The 17,670-nt window shown below is 36.1% G+C and overlaps 1 protein-coding gene across 20 annotated transcripts in view; it reads right to left on the reverse strand.

Annotated features, from left to right (window-relative positions):
* The window catches only part of SMAD2 (SMAD family member 2), an 89,613-nt gene that overhangs the window by 30,060 nt on the left and 41,883 nt on the right, over window positions 1-17,670 (reverse strand). For 4 of the 20 annotated variants that reach the window (XM_063796095.1, XM_054672023.2, XM_063796096.1 and 1 more), the window contains one exon: window positions 2,417-2,475. The exons of the other annotated variants lie outside the window; for them this stretch is intronic. In XM_063796095.1, the coding sequence (XP_063652165.1) occupies window positions 2,417-2,475 (59 nt within the window). The remainder of the gene's footprint in view (window positions 1-2,416; window positions 2,476-17,670) is intronic. 20 annotated transcript variants of the gene reach the window in all.

Below are 17,670 nucleotides of genomic sequence, written 5' to 3' on the forward strand. Positions count from 1 at the left end.
TGTGGCCAGGCAACAGAACCACCTGGCATCCTTGGCTTTAGTACTACAGGTGCTGTCACATAGCTATCAGGCTGCAGGAACACATCATGCCCTGCTTTGGGGGCTACAGTGACCCGACAGTTCAAAACAAAACCTGTTCTGAAATTTTCCAGCATCTCATTCAAGTATTTTATAGATTCTCTTGCTTTTTCAGGCTGCAAAATTTACCAGACTATAAAAGCCAGAAAAAGCCAGGTAAATTAAGGCTTAGACCTTTCCCTTTTTTCCAAAGATATACTGATTGAAAAACCATGACATTAATGGTTTATTTAAAAGATATTTTCAAATATCTATTGGAAACATATAGCATGATGTAGTTTAAATCACAACAGAATCACCTCAATTCTACAGACTTCTGAGTCTGAGTTTATTAAAGAAATGGTATACAGGAGACTATTCTTTGAAAATAATTAACAAAAGTGTAGCACAAGAGGCTATTCTGCTCTGTATCAGAACATTTCACTCAAGTTATTCTGGGACTCACATGAGAACCAGAATCTAAAATAGAGCATGAAGTTTACATTGTACTTTATTTAATCCTTGAAAGGAATCGGAGAAGAATAAACAGTAATGGTTAAGAACTTGCAATCAATCTAGAGGCAGACAGATCTAGACCCCAACCCTAATTCGGCCACTTTCCAACTGCTGCCATAGGGTATATTTAAGCCTCAGTTCCATCATTATCATGCCTAACAAAATTGGAAGGTTTATTTTAAAATATTAAATTTGCTTCTAGCTAGTAAAATCATTGCCTGTTTACATAATAAAAAATATTTTTAAAAATAAGCCAATTTATAATAAAACATAGAGCCCTCTGTATCCAAGGGTTCCACATCCTTGGATTCAACCAACTGTGGATCAAAAAGTAGAAAAAATAAGTAAATTTTTAAAACTAAAAAATACAACAATTGAAAAATACAAAATTTAAAAACAATATGGTATAACAACTATTTACACAGCATTTACAATGTATTACATATTATGCATAATATAGAGATGACTTAAAGCAGGAGTCTCAGAGGCCACAGACTGATACCGGTCCACGGCCTGTTAGGAACCAGGACACACAGCAGAAGGTGAGCAGCAGGGGAGAGACCATTACCACCTGAGCTCTGCCTCCTGGAAGATCAGCAGTGGCATTAGATTCTCATAGGAGCAAGAACCCTATTGTGAACTGCACATGCGAGGGCTTTAGGCTGGGCACTCCTTAAGAGAATCTAACTAATGCCTGATGACTGAGGTGGAACGTCTTTATCCCAAAACCATTGCCGCACCACCACGGTCAGTGGAAAACTTGTCTTTCATGACTCCTTCTCCTGGTGCCAAAACGGTTGGGAACAGCCGATTTAAAGTATGAGAAAATGTGCATAGGTTATATGCAAATACAATGCCATTTTATTTTTAAAATAAGGCTTACTGCGGCCTTGACCTCCCAGCCTCAAGTAGTTCTCCAGCCTCAGCCTCCTGAGTAGCTGGGACTATAGGCGTGTGTCACCACGATTGGCTAATTTTAACACTTTTTGTAGAGACAATGTCTCTTGAGTCCTGGACTCAAGTGATCCTCTCACCTCAGCCTCCCAAAGTGCTGGGATTACAGAAGTGAGTCAACGTGCCCAGGCTTACAATGCCATTTTTTATTAGAGACTTGAGCATCCACTAATTCTGGTATGAGTGGGAAATCCTAGAACCAATCCCCCTTAGATAGTGAGAGTTGTATAAGCAGCATCTAGATAACTGTAATTAAAACTGTGTCAAACTATACAAAGAAACATTTTAAACATAACTAAAGAACACAAAAGTGCACTGAGCAAAAAAGAAAAACATACGTCCCTACACAGGAAGATACCATCACAGAGGTATTAACTCTACCAAATTTATATATTTGATGCAATCTCAATAAAAATAAATGTTTTAAAAATCCAGGTATTAGTCCAAATACTGTAATAAGCCAAAACAAATAAGTATGACCAGAAAATTCTAACAAATAGTAAAGACCTGTCCTACCAGATTCTGAAGCACATAATAAATTCTCAATAATTAGAACAGTATGCAATTAGTAAAAGAATACACAAAACAGAATGGAGGTTCTAATTCCAGTAATGGCAGAGCAGCCTCAATTAGGCTAACTTTCCTTCATATAACAATGATAAACTCTGAACAAAATAATCAACTATTTGAAAATAGTAGACACAGATCAAAAACAGACAAAAGCTGAAGGGAGGTCCAACTGTCAAAGCTGCAAACTGTACTGGATGAGAGCTGCATTTCTGTGGCTGTGTACCCAAGGGCACTCCCCAGCCACAGCTAGGCAGGGCAACTAGAATTCAAACAGAACACTGCAGGGGGGTTGTTTTTAGAAAACTGCAGTTTTACTGACCTAGAATCAGAGGACACATTTGGGGCTGCCAGAGAGTTTGAAAAAAGAAGGAAGATACCCTGTAAAGAAAGAGGCACAAGGGAAAAACATCAAAATGTGACTGTGAACTCTGCCCAAACTCAACTTTGCTCAAAGATATTTTTTAAAAGCTAAGTATATAGAGATACAGCATATTCACAGATGAGTCAATATTAAGATGTCCATCTGACCTAATTCCCTAATGATTGTTGCCTATTTGTTTTATATCTATTACAGTGACCATTTCAGCAAAAATATTTTTGTAGCAACTGACAAACTGATAGAAAGTGTATATGGAAATACTAAGGATCTTGAATAGCAAAACAATCTTGAAAAAGAATTACTGACCCATGGATGAATCTTGGGAATATTCTGATCAAGAGAAGCTGAACACTAAAGTATCTACACTGAATGACTCCACTTATACGAAGCTCTAGAAGTGGCAGAACAAATTCAAAGTGAAAAACAACAGTAACTGTTTCCAGAAGAACCGCTAGGAAAGAGTATGAAAGAACTTTCTGGATGATTGAAATTTCTTTATCTTAAAACACTGGTATATGCATTTGTTGAATCTAACTAAACTGAATATATGATTTGTGCACTTCACCATATAAAAAATTTACCTGAAAAAAGGAAAAACACAAAAGAATGCAAAGAAAAGTAAAAACCAAAACAGAAAAAGTCCCAACAAAAAATTCATAGAACAATTTAGCATATGATGAAGGCACCCTATGAACTGATATGGAAAGGTCTAAAATATGCTACTCCTTGTATTAAAAAAGGACACGTAAAAAGATCTGTAATTACTCACTAATATATGCATAAAGACACACATACATCATGGACAGTAGTTACTTGAGGTGCAGAGTGGGAAGGGAGAGGTTCCAATGTATGTGTATATGCATGCTTGTATGTGTATACATACATAAACATATGTATTTTTGAGCCATGTGAATGTATTGCCTTTCACCAAAATTGTAAAAATAAAACAGAAGAAAATATTGCCAGAGAATAAAATGCAAGTCAATGTCATCTCGACACTTCTATAAAAAGATATGGTTCTAAAACATTAGAGGCACATTACTTCCTATACTGCATCATTTAAAGCACAGTTTGGGCATTACTATAAGAGACAAATAATAACGTGCCAGCCTGAGCCCTGATCATTCTTTTCTCACACAATGTCCTTTCTGTCTCACATGAACCTTTGGTACCAATTTTCTTCCATGTGCATTTATGTTAACTGCCCCTTCCTAGCCACCTTTTAACTTTACTACTAATTCTTTAATAAGTCTAACAAACGAGGTCAATTTTTAAGATGCCTTTGGTAGGTTTTAATGAGGCAGTTTTAATCACCCACTCTTCCTTAAAGATTCTGTCTAACCACAATGTATTTCCCAACAACACCCTGAGCTCCCAAAGCCCTTTGTGTACCACCCAGCAAACAACATATTTGGTGACCCAACTGGTATTTTCACAGTACAAAAGTGGATTATAATATTCCTTATCACATTAAATCATAACATCCTAAATAACACTGGGGAAAAACCGTATCTCCCAGGTTTTCATTTTGTTAATAAAAAGTGTAAGTTATAACTTCTAGGTATGGGCAGTTTCTAAAAAATATTAAAAGAAACAAATGCAGGAAAAATTTTAGAGAAGTAGCACTGATTATAACAACTATATAAAAAGTCTTTTACACATTCAATAAATTTCACTAATCTAAGATTATCTACTTTAAAATGCAACATTATTTGTGTAACACTTGAAAATCCTCTTTCAATTTTATTTATAAGGGGCATCTCAAAGTGAAAAAAATGTGCATCTTACAAACAAATATTTAATGACAATTGTCTTCATAAGCTAGCTACTTTATATCAAGCACTGTGTAAGACTAAATGGATTAGGGACCTCAAAGTAACCTGCAAGTTATGTAAAAATAGTATCCATCACCTATTAAATTGATGTTAATTGGAATTTTGTGGGTTATATAACTGAGTATAAATTTGTCTTTTGGTTAGCGTTAAGTTTGCACTTAAGTATGTTTCTATACATTTAAATAATATTAAAGTAAGTCCACAAGAAATGTCTGTACATTACTCAAATGTGAAAAACAGAAACCTGTACAACATCAAGCTGTTTACAAAGTACTAAGGATAGAAAATAGGTCTGAAAATGTTAAACTAAGACTACTTGCTATGTAAAATCAACATATCCTAAAGAGATTATTAAGTTATTATAACAATGATAGCAATATCCCAAACACATTGGCTCAACATTTCCTAAATTTATTTGACCATCTAACTTCAGGATATTCTTAAAACTCTCATGTATTGAAAAATATCAGCAAAAATTGGTCTCATAAATTCTGCCTGAACAAATTTGATACTGTTTACTAACAAATTAATGTGAAATATTACAATATGTTGAAGTAAGATGTAGCAGACCATTAACTAACTACAATGATGTCCCTGCATCAATATACAGATGAACAAGCATACGTATGTTATCTCATGCAAAGTCCCAAAGTTCTTTGCATGGAACAGTTTCTTAAAGACAGATTATCCCCCATCAACTGTGTAATGTTCTTGCTTATATATCTAGCTTGAATTAAAAAGAGGTAGGGAGGAGAGGCAAAACAGCTATTAAAGTCATAAACATACTAATATAGCAACTACCTTTGTTGGCATACAGTATATTAATCACTAAACTAACAGGATGACTTGGTAATAAATCTAATAGAAATCCTTATCAAATTTCCCTAGTAATAACTTTTACAATAAGTATTTCAGTAAAACACATCAAAGATTTTCTTCATCTAAGAATAAGCTGACTTTTGAAAACTGAAATTAAAATTTAATATCTAGTGTACAATTTACAAAGTATACACTCGCCTACATATATACACATCTAAATTAACATTTTGCACTTTGTTCCAATTATCCAGATATTATGTTTGGTCAATTTACTACTTTTTTTGCATTAAGGATATAGATATTTATTCACATCTTTGTTATGGAGAAAGAAAAGAGAAGCAGTGAGAATTAAGTTGAAGAAAACACTACCAACTTTGGGCAAAAGGTGGCTCGTATCATAGAATCTGGTAACCCTTTAAACCAGTTTTACTGTTCCTACCATATCTGCAAGATTTACTGCTGCAGTTAGACAACCAATAACAAAAGTAATAAACCCCATTGTTTTACTAATTTATTATTTTTCATGATCTTCTTGCCTGAACAGTGTATTTTTTTTTTTTAACAAATCAAAAGGGATAACAACCTAAGTTGCCACCTTGGTAAGATTAAAAGCATGCTGAACGCTCAGTAAAATTAGTTAATTAGCAGAATATTATCAACAAAAGGAACTTTCCTAAGGCTCCAGCTCCTGATTACTGATCTACTCATTTAATACAGACTTCTAGGGGAGTAATCTGTAACTATGCATCCATAATTATTTCTATTTAAAATAATCCTTTCATTTTTATATGTGACTTAAGACTAAAAGTTTAGATTTAAACAGCTCAGGAATGAAGAGTTAATCACTGTAATAATTTTTTTAAGTCTCCATAATTACAAGTACTATGTGTGGCTGTATATTTTATCTTGACTACAAATATAATTGAAAGACACAAAATAGATTGTAGTATTCAATTACAAATGTTTAAATGTCATTTATCACATCACTGAAAACAATGTGACTACTTTGATTAAACTTAAATTTTTAATCAATGATTAAGAATGATAGCCTTTTATTTGCCTCAGAATCCAGTCTCTTCCCCATATTTTATTTGCAAAATGTAGACAATCCTGATTGAGAAATAAGTAGGTGCAAATGATTTTTCAAGTTGCTGCATTACAGATGCAAAAAACTGTATCTCTTGAAAACTTGAGATATTCCTGAATAAAAATTGAAAATATAAAAGAAATATATTAAGAAATTTATTTCAAAAAGGTTGAATCATCAACAATAGCTAATAAGTGCTCACATTCCTTCATAATTAAGGCATAATTGGGCAGTAATTAAATCTGGAGACAGTTTAACAGGGTCCTTAACTGGCTTAAACCTTCACTCTGTGTAGAAAATGTTTTTCGATTTTATCTTGTAGCAATGAAATAGTAACCATTCAAAAACAAACAGTCACCAAATGTGCATTCCGGTATGTCAGGGTTTCATTCTAAGTTTCAAATCAGAACAGAGCATGTCTACATTCCAGATACCCAAGCTGTACAGAGCTCTAAGTAGAGCTCACCACACAATGGTGTGGTACTGTTATTTGTATAATTTTATAAGAACACACATGAAACAGAATTTTAAAAAATAAACTAATACCAAGTCTTCCTAATCGGTAACATAGTAAGTCCAAATAATGTCCAGATATGTGAGGAATAGCTTTATTCCAAGGTCTTTGATGCTCATGTAATAAGTACAATTTTAACAACTAATTCTATTATGAAAGATTGCAGAAAGCTCTGTACAGCTGGATCCCTATACGTTCTTAAGAATCAAGCAAACAGCCTGTGCAACAAAGTGAGACCCCATCTCTACAAAATAATTAAAAAATTAGCCAGGCATGGTGGCATGTGCCTGCAGTCCCAGCTATTTGGGAGGCTGAGGCAGGAGGATAGTTTGAGTTCAGGAGTTTCAGGCCACAGTGAGCTATGACGCACTACTGCACTCCAGCCTGGGTAACCGTGAGATCCCATCTTAAAAAACAAAACAAAACGAAAGTATCAAGCAAACTTTTGGAGAGGAGTATCTCAGAAAAGAAAAACTCAACAGTTTCTAAGTATTTATTCCAACTTCTCAGATACTTCCATGAACAAGCTTTCCATCTTCTCCTGAGTTCTGTATGATAAAAAATTTCAAACATCCATTAAAGTTACGAGTAAGCACCCTACACATTGATCAGCTAGATTCTGTAATTTGGATTTGTTTTCCTTTGCTCTCTCATGTATCTACTTAACCTCTCTATCCATCCCTTACTTTTTGGAACATTAAAAATAAGGGTGTATGTGGGCAGCCTGGGCAACATGGTGAAACCCCATCTCTACCAAAAATACAAAATATTAGCTGGGTGTGCTGATGCACACCTATGCTCCTAGTATTCAGGAGGCCGAGACTTGAGCCCAGTAGGTGGAGGCTGCAGTGAGACTGCACCACTGCACTCACTCCATCTTGAATGACAGAGCTAGACCCTGTCTCAGAGAGAAAAATAAAAGCTGCAGATACCACAAATCTAGACACTTAAGAATTGCACATAACTAGAGTTCGCTGTTCTTTTTTTCTTTAGGTTAAATTTACACAGCAAGAAACACACATCTTAATGGTACCATTTGAGTTTTCTCAGATGCATATATTGTACACTTCTCAACCCTGTCAAGATCATCACCCATGTCCATTTCTCAATGTCTGGCATCCATGCCCTCATCCCCAGAGGCAACCACTAATCTGATCTTTTCACCATAGGTGTCGTGTCTTCTGGAAAGTCTATGTATGAATGGAATATGGTACATATTCTTTTGGGTCTTTTTTGACTCAGCATGATTTTGAGATTCATCCATGTTAATGTATATGACGTGTCTGTGTGTGTGTGTGTGTGTGTGTATGTGTAGTCGTTTTCCATTACTTGAACAAGCATGATTTATTTAGTCATTCTTATACTGATAGACACCTGACCTGTTGCCAGGTTTTAATTATTGTGAATAAAGTTGTCATGAACATTCAAGAAAGTACATATCATTATATAGAAATATGATTTCTTTTTTTCTCGGGTAAACACCTAGAAGTGAAAATCTTGAGTCAGTGGATAGATGCGTGTTTAGCTTTTCAATAAATTGCCAGATCATTTTCCAGAGCACGATTTTACAGTCCTCCCTCTTTCAATGTATGAGAGAGAGCTCCTGGTTATTCCAAAGCCTCATCAACATTTGGTGTGGTCAGTCTTTAAATTATAGGTAGTCTGATGATTGTGCAGTGGTATTTCATTGTGGTTTCAACTGTCATTTTCCTGAAGCCTACCGATATTACATATTTTTCCATTTCTTTACTGGACCTTTATCTTCAGTGAAGTAGCCAACTACTGTCCATTTTAAAATTAGGCTATCTTTCCATTACTGAGTTATAGAAATCTTTATAAATTCTAGATTCAATCCTTTCAGAAATGTTTTGCAAATATTTTCTCCCACTCTGACTTATTTTTTAACAATGTATTTTAATAAGATGTTTTGTATACCGATGGAGTCTAACTTAGCAGCTTTCATGGTCACTGCTTTCTATATACTTTGAACAATTCTCTGTTTACCCCCAAGTCATAAATATTCTCCTATATGTTCTTATAAAAGCTTTATAGTTTTAGCTTTAATTAGACTACAATTTATCCAGAAATATTTTGTTTTCACTGGTGTAAGGTGGAGTCATGTTCATTCTTCCACATGGATATTCAGCTGTTCCAGCACCATTTGTTGAAAGACTTTCCTTTCCCTACTGGGTTGCTTTGGCAACTTTGTTGAAAATCATATAGGCACACAGTGTTTATCTATGTGGGGCTATCTTATCTGTTTTTATGTCAGTATCACACTATACAGATTACTATGGCTTCAAGGTGAGTCTTGAAGTCAGGGTAATTTAAGTACTCTAACTTATTACTGAGTTTTCCAATTCACAAGTGTATCCATCAGTTTACTGCATGGTAATTCCAACATGTAGGTCTTCTAGGGTTGGTCTCCTCATTATAAAGGGTCACATTTTCTTTGTTCTTTGTATGTTAAGTAATTTAGGATTGTATGCTAGACATTGTGAATTTTATCTGATGGTAGTTAGAGGTTCTGTTACAATCTTCCAAAAGTCTTCATTTTTGTTTCACCAGACAATTAACCTGGTTGCATTCAAACCACAAACTCTGTCCTGGAGCAATTCAAATCAGGCTGATTATCTGGCTGTACTGTCTACCGTACACATGTGGGGTCAGCAGGTGATTTTGGCAAAGTTTGTAGGCAGAATCCAGGGCTCTCTTTCTGAAACTCTCCTTGCTGATATTCACTCCTCACTCTCCAATAGTTGTGATTCTCCCAAGTCTTACCTATGGTGCTTCAAGGCCAGAAAGACTTGGTTTTGTGTTGGAATTTTACCTACCCTGCACACTTTGCATGGACAAAAGCTGTAAAACAGAAAATTCACCTACGCCATTTCCTTCTTCCGAGTGTCAATCCCCTCTAAAACATGCCTATTTTTGTTTATTCTCCAGTACTTCATGTTATTTTTAGAATTTTGTGCAGTTTGTTATTGAGGGAGTGTCAGTCTGGTAAGAGCATACCTGGCCATATGAGAATCACAACTCCCTCTTCATTTGTTTAACTTCTCTCAGCAAGGTTTCAGCATTTTAAGCAGAGGTCATTGTGTGTGTGTGTTTAATGTATTCCTAAGTATTTTAGTACTGATGCTACTATTCATGAATTTTCTTAACACCCCTATTTGTCTGCTGCTAGTATTTACAAAAATACAATTGATTTTTAGACATCTATAAAGTGCAGCTTTATAGGCTGAATCTATAAAGTGCAGCCTTGCTAAATTTACTCATTTGTTTTAGTGGCTATATTTATAGATTCTTTAGGATTTCCTACATAAATAAGCATGTCATCTACAAACAGAATTTTGAAGCATTCCTTCAGATCTTTAAACCTTTTATATTTTGTTTTCCTGACTCACTGCACTTGCTAGGTCTTCTATTAAAATAATAAGGACACAAGAGTAGACATCCCTGTCTTGTTCTTGAGGCAAAACACAGTATTTCATGATTAAGTAAATCCTTAGCTGTTGGTGTTTCTTAAATACCTTTTATCAGACTGAGAAAGTCTCTTTGTTTCTCATTTGCTGGGAATGCTTATCATGAATGGATGATGAATTTTGTCAAATGCTTTTGACCAAGTGAGGTGATCTTATAGTTTTCCTCCTTGGTTAATGCAGTAAATTACATAGTTTTTTTGTTTGTTTGTTTGTTTGTTTTGCCCGACAGGGTCTTGCTCTGTCACCCAAACTGGAGTGTGGTGGCGTGATCACTGCTCACTGCAGGTTCAACTTCCCGGGCCCAAGTAACCCTCCCACCTCAGCCTTCCAAATAACTGAAACCACAGGAATGTACTACCACGCTTGGCTTTTTTTTTTTTTTTTTTTTTTTGTGGAGACAGAGTCTTATGTTGCCTAGGCTGGTTTCAAACTCCTTAACTCTCAAGCAATCCTACTGTGTTGGCCTCCCAAAGTGCTGGGATTAGAGGCATAAGCCATCGCATCTGACCTGATTAATTTTTCTTTTTTCGGGGGTGGGGGACAAGGTCCCAATGTCTCATGCAGGCTGGAGTGCACTGGTGCAATCATAGCTCACTTCAGCCTTGAACCCCTGGGCTCGAGTGATCCTCCTGCCTCAGCCTCTGAGTAGCTGAAACGACAGGGGCATGCCACCGTGCCTGGGTGGGTAATTTTATCTGTCTATAGAAATGGGGTCTTGCTTTGTTGACCAGGCTGGTCTTGAACTCCTAGGCTTAAGCAATCCTCCTGCCTTGGCCTCCCAAAGTGCTGGGATTACAGGTATGAGCCGCTGCGGCTAGCTTACACTGATTACTTTTTGAAAGTTATAAACTAACCTTGTTGGAATAGAACTCAATTATGATGTATTCTTTTCTCATGTATGTTAGTGATATAGTAATCTTTAACTTTTCTTTTAGTTGCATCTTTGTCAGGTTTTGGTTTCAGGGTTATGTGAGCCTCATAAAACAACATTTTTCTGAGTTTATTTTGTCTATAAGTTTGGTGATATTTGTTGCACAAATGCTTAAATTTACCAGTAAAACCATGTGGGCCTGAAGTTTCCTTTGCAGGAAAGCTTTTGATTATGAAGTCAAATTCTTTCATTGTTATAGGGCTACCCAGATCTTGTATTTCTTCATGCATCAGCTGGGGGTAACCTAAATTTCATCATTACAGTTAGTCATCAAGTTTAATGGCATAAAATTGTTTATAATATTTGCTTATAATCTTTTTACTGTCTGTAGGACCTACCATGACAATCCCTCTTTCAGTACCAATATAGGTCATTTGTGATTGTGGGCTCTCTGTCTTTTTCTTGATCAGTCTAACAAGCATTTCTCTCTCCAAAGAACTCGCTTTTGGCTTTCTGATTTCTACTCTTAATTTTATTATTTCTTCTTTCTACTTACTTTCTATTTTATCTTTTTAGGTAACTTTCTTTCCTAGCAGATTATTTAAAACTATAAAATTTTCCATTAGGCACTCTTTCAGCTACATCCCACATATGTGATATGCTGTATTTTCATTATAATTTGGTTTGAAATATATTTTACCTCATTTTTCCCCTGAATAACCCATAAGTCAGAATTTTAAGGTTTAATTTCCAATTCTTAACAGATGTCTTATTGGTATTAATTTCTTGTTCTATTGGTGGCAGAGAACATACTTTGGATTTCAATCTTTTAAAATTGATTGAGACTTGTGCCCTGTAAACAGTCTTTCCTGGTGAAGTTACCATGAACACTTGAAACGCTTGTATTTCTACTCATGTTGGGTTTAGTATTCTATAAATATCACGTAGGTAGTTAATAATGTAACTTAATAATGTAACTTAAAACTTCTATGTCTTTACTGATTTTTTTGTTCTAATTGAACTCTCCAATTGTGGATTTGTGATTCTGTCCCATTAATTCTACCCAGTTTTGCTGCATGTATTTTTAAGTTCCTTTATTAAGCAGATACAATTTATTGTTATGACTCCCTGATGTTGGTGATTTAGATATATCACTTTACAATCTTCTCTGTTGCTGATCACCTGTCATTTGTATGCTGCGTGCCATTTTTCATCAGCTGCTTTAAGATTCCCTCTTTCATGAGTTTGACTATGATATATCTAAGTGTGGTTTTCTTTTTATTTATCCTGTTTGTGTTGAATAAGAAATCCAACTCCATTTCTGATATTTGACTGCTGATAGGTTTCAAGCCCCACCATTTCCTCTTCCCCTTCTGCCTCGAATCTGGGCAAGCTGGTAAGAAAGCCCAGGTGCTCCACCTGTTGATATTAGAGAAATTTCAAACCAGGCAAGTCTCAGCATATGTACAGTGTAAAAACCAGCCCACAGCCCCATTCCCTAATCACCATAAAACCCCAAGCCAGTCTCCTATCACTGCTCTCTCAAGTCATTTTTGGACCAACTTGGAAGCCTGCCATGCTCTACTCAGACAGCATCATTATGTGAGTAATAAACCTTTTCATGCCCTCTTGGTGCATGTAATATAGGTGACATCATCAGTTTCACATCAAAATCAAATTTTATATATAAAATCCCAACCCACATATAGTTCACACTTATTAAGCACCAACTATGTACCAAGCTCTTACACATATTAAACCGCTTAATCCTTCAACAGTGCCATGAATCAGGCACTGTTGTCCCCAATTGACAAATGAGGTAATGGAAACACAAAGTAACATGTCTAAGGTCCTACAGCCAGCAAGTGGAAGAGACAGAGGCCACATTTTTAATTATTAACATTATTCCGCCCCATATATAGTTACTAAAAAGAAACAAGTAATATAAACATAGCAAATCAAAGCTAAAACAATAAAACTGGTATAATATCCCAGGTATGTAAAACATTTACACAACATGTTTAATTATAAAAACTGAAGATTTCACTGTAAGAGACATTTTCTCAGGAAAGAAAATTTCTTTGGACAAGTAAATTGAGAAAGCCCCTTCCAAATTAAAATAAGCAGCTTAGGTTTCCAAATATTAATAACTAAATAAAAAATAGGCGGAGACAACAGAACTTCCATAATCACACTCCTGTAAGTCACACAGTCCTATAAGAATAAAATTGACACTTCTACTCATCTTTGATATAGTATAGCCTTTCTTAGAAGAAGGACCAGGTGATGATTGAAAAAAACTTTCTCAATATTTTCCACCTCCACCTCCAAATGCTGTATTAAAAACTCTACTCTGAGATACCGTTTGATATTTCTGCTGCCCCTGAAAAAAACAAAGTATCTCCCACACACAAAATAGTCTCTACTACTGAAAAGATTTAAATATCAATTCTAAAAATGGTTGAAGTATTTCAAGCCCTTCCAAATACAAACTTTTTACTTAAAAAAAACAAAAGCTAACACTGAAAGGGTTCAGGTACATTTACTTTAATAACATAGCTTATCGATTTTCTAGATTTAGTCATATATATATACACACACACACACACACACACACACACACACACACACACACACACACATATATATAACCTCCCCCCCCAAGACAGCCTCTCTCTGTCACCCAGGCTGGAGTGCAGTGGCACAATCTTGGCTCACTGCAACCTCCGCCTCCTGGGTTCAAGCAATTCTCATGCCTCAGCCTCTCAGATAGCTGGAATTATGACACTTGGCCCAGCTAATTTTTATATGTTTAATAGACACAGGATTTCACTATGTTGGCCAGGCTGGTCTCGAACTCATGACCTTAAGTGACCCACCTGCCTCAGCCTCCCAAAGTGCCGGGATTAAAGGCATGAGCCACCGTGTCTGGCCAATATATACTGTTTTTAACAATTAAAAAGAAAAACAGTAACATAAATGACAAAATAAATATAAAATATAAGTACATGTTATTCTAATCTTAAAATAAGTGCATAAAATCTGGAATACATGGTTGGTCTCTGTATATGTGGGCTCCACATCCATGGTTAGAAAATACTAGAGGAAAAACTAGATAAAATAACAATACAACAATGAAGAATACAGGCTGGGCATGGTGACTCACGCTTGTAATCCCAGCACTTTGGGAGGCTGAGGCAGGCAGATCGCTTGAGCCCAGGAGTTCGAGATCAGACTAGGCAACATGATGAAACCCTGTCTCTACCAAAAATACAAAAATTAGCCTAGCATGGTGGCACACAATTGTAATCCCAGGTATTCAAGAGGCTGAGGTGGGAGGATCACCGGAGCCCAGGAAGCAGAGGTTGCAGTAAGCCAACACTGCACTACTGCACTCCAGCCTGGACGACAGAGCCAGACGCTGTCTCCCCACTGCCTCCAAAACAAAGTATATGGTGGGGGATGTACATAGGTTATATGTGAATACTATGCCATTTTATATAAGGGACTTGAGCGTCTCCAGATTTTGGAGATATGGGGTATCCCAAGGATACCAAGGGATGACTTTACATCAACCATAAAACAATGATTACAATACAGAATGTGATTCCATGAAATTCAACTTTTTAAGTTACACAGTTTTATAATGCTTCACTTTGATTGTAAAAGTTTTTATAATCTGACAATTTTTGACAATTAGCATCCCACAAAATAAAAATCAACTCAAATCTGTATAGCACTCTGAATGTGATAAACTGCTTTTATGCATAGAGGTTATGTTTAGATAACATGTTAAAATGTTTAGGCAAATGTTTAAGCACATAGATTAATGTTTTATACCTGTGGATGCAAATTATATAAGGCATCATATAAAAATTACAGGAAAACCCTTTTAAATTACTTAACTTCATTATAAATTTGTGTTCAGTATCTCTCAATGTCCCTATCATCCTAAACATAAATATAAAACCTTCTTTCATTGCCCCCAAACCCCGTTGTCCTAGCAAATTTCAGAGAAACTATATCTATCTATCTATCTATCTATCTAACCATAAAGATAAACAAAGTTCTAAAAGACAAAAGGCTGGGGTGAAGGAGTTAGTGAGAAGTCTCCTTATATATTTCAGTTCTAATTTAAGTATTATTAGTGATCACAGTTTCATAAGAGCACCAAGACCATTTCATAGCGCTTCCCATCATAACCCAAAGTCAGAGTTAAAAGTTGGATTTTGAGAGTAAAGACTAACCTACCGCTTCAAGGAAAACGATGATGGTAATAGAAGAAAACTGTAGTTGTAACATTTCTTTGAAAATAAAGCATCACTGGCTAATTTAACCAGTATCATGATTATATGCAAAAAAAAAAAAAAAAAGAAAAGGCTTTTGTTAAAATGGCATGTATTTCACGTAGACACACGTAACATCCCTCTTTTCTCCCCACATATTCTTCCTGTCCCCAGCAACCACTAAATTTGGAATTCTCAATTTTCAAAAAGAGGATACAGACAGCTCATGAAACAAACTAGACTTAGTGAGCTCCCTTCCACCACCACTCTAGTCATTGCTCTCCAACAAGCTCTTCCCAAGCTGCTTTTATCCTGTCTGCACAAAATCCCAAAAAGATTTCAACACTTCCTAGTCATATCCAGATATTTGTATTAACAATAAATGTCTTCAGAAATTAAAATCCAGCCACAGCAAAGCCAAAATCTTACTATCTCATTAATTCTTTTCACGCTACCTCTTCCAGTACTCTCCAGCTATTATTTTTAAGGCCCCTCCCGGTTCTGAAATAGCAGGAAGAGGGAGTCTGAGAGAAAAGGGGCACGATCTTAAGTGGCTGGCTGGACTGTAATCTGATGTGACAGTAATGTGTGATGGAGTCCTGTGGAGGTTGGAAGTCCAAATGCAGACTCTCACCTATAGTTAGTTCCTGATGCAGGAACTTCTCAGGCTTGTCTGCTTGGATCACTGTGACCCTTCAACCAAGTATGGCCTCTTGATCCTTTCAAGGTAAGCCAACTTCAACTATTATGTCTTACTAACGTCTACTTTGTCCATGGGGGTAATTCTTCCACCTTTGACCCATCAAACTCTGACAAAGTGCTGGCCCACTCCAATTGTGCCCTTTCTTCATTCTACCGATACAGGGGCAGCTCCAGCCTTTATCTCACTTTTTAGGCTTTTTCAGATAGAAGTCAAGTACCAGTCTATTTATCTCTCAAACCTCAGCAGACACATGTCACACTGAGAAGTTCTCGTCAAGTCCTTCAAATTGGATTAACAAAAGGGAGAAATACCTTAACATATACTACTCTCGCCAAAAATCTTTTCACTATGGGGTACTTCTCCTGAACTCACGATCTTTATACAGCCTACAGGTGAGTAACAGGTTTTAACTGTAGCAATGCTTGACTCAGGGTGTCTTTTCTGCATGTTCTGCATGAACACTATAGCACCTCAATTTTGAATGCAGGTTACTGGCAATCTACTGTTCTCAGATTTGGGGTAAATACCAGATTTGGTAAATACCAGAACATTTCCTATTATAACATTCTGCTATAATTCCAACTCCAGGTAAAATATAAGCAGGTCACAGCAGTCCAATGTTCTTATTAGAGGGGAAAAAATGGAAAAAAAAAAAAACTTGCTCAAAAGACAATGGAGAGCTATCAAACTAATGAGATCCAGATGAACTAAAACTGCAGCAAAGCAGCTTTCTAGATGAACTGACAAATGCCTATCACTTCCTCCCCTGGAGTCACGTGTAGATTCTAGGTGCGGGCTAAAGGCTTGGTCTGAGAAAAGAAGCTCTGAGGAATAAAACAGTAGAACTTTTGACAGTCACATGAGTATTCCCCCTCAAGACGCTTATCAGATCTTAAAGCTGAGGCTAAAGAGCTCATACTTTCAAAGTCACCTCATACTTCGAAAAAGTAGAAGTGAATCTCCGAGTGTTTCAGGGGTTAGGTGACAATCTAACAAGCTTTCAATCAAAATCCCTGGAGCGCTCTGTTTGCAGGAAAGGTATAATCCAGTGGCAGACTAAACCAAATTAAAATGGCAGTCTAGCCCCACCCAGCTCAATCGCTAATTAGATTAAGGTGAGCTTCTCTCTATCTACCTGGTAAAGGTAGGAAAGGTCAAATACTCTGGGGAGAGCATTATTTGCAAGATCTTTATGAGTGAATTTTACATAATGTACAAAACATATGGCATACAATAAAAGTCGTATGACATGAAAATGCAGGAAAATTTGAGAAAGAAAAGAATGGACAATAACAGAAGCAGACCAACAGATGATCCAGACATTAGAAGTGCCACACAGAAGACTTTAAAGTAACTATTATAAATATACTAAGGAAATAGACAAAATGGAGAATTTCTACAGATTTGGGATCTATAATATCAAAGGAACATACTATAACTGAAGGATATATTTGAAATTAAGAACTTACGTAGGCTTAACAGACTGAATACAGCACAAAAATAGGACCAGTAAACTCAAAAGTAGATCAATAGAAAATATCTAAATTGAAAAAGAGAAAAAGAAAAAAAAGGAAATGAAAACAACAGAACTGTA

This window comes from Pan troglodytes, chromosome 17, assembly GCF_028858775.2.
Source record: "Pan troglodytes isolate AG18354 chromosome 17, NHGRI_mPanTro3-v2.0_pri, whole genome shotgun sequence".
NCBI lineage: Eukaryota > Metazoa > Chordata > Mammalia > Primates > Hominidae > Pan > Pan troglodytes.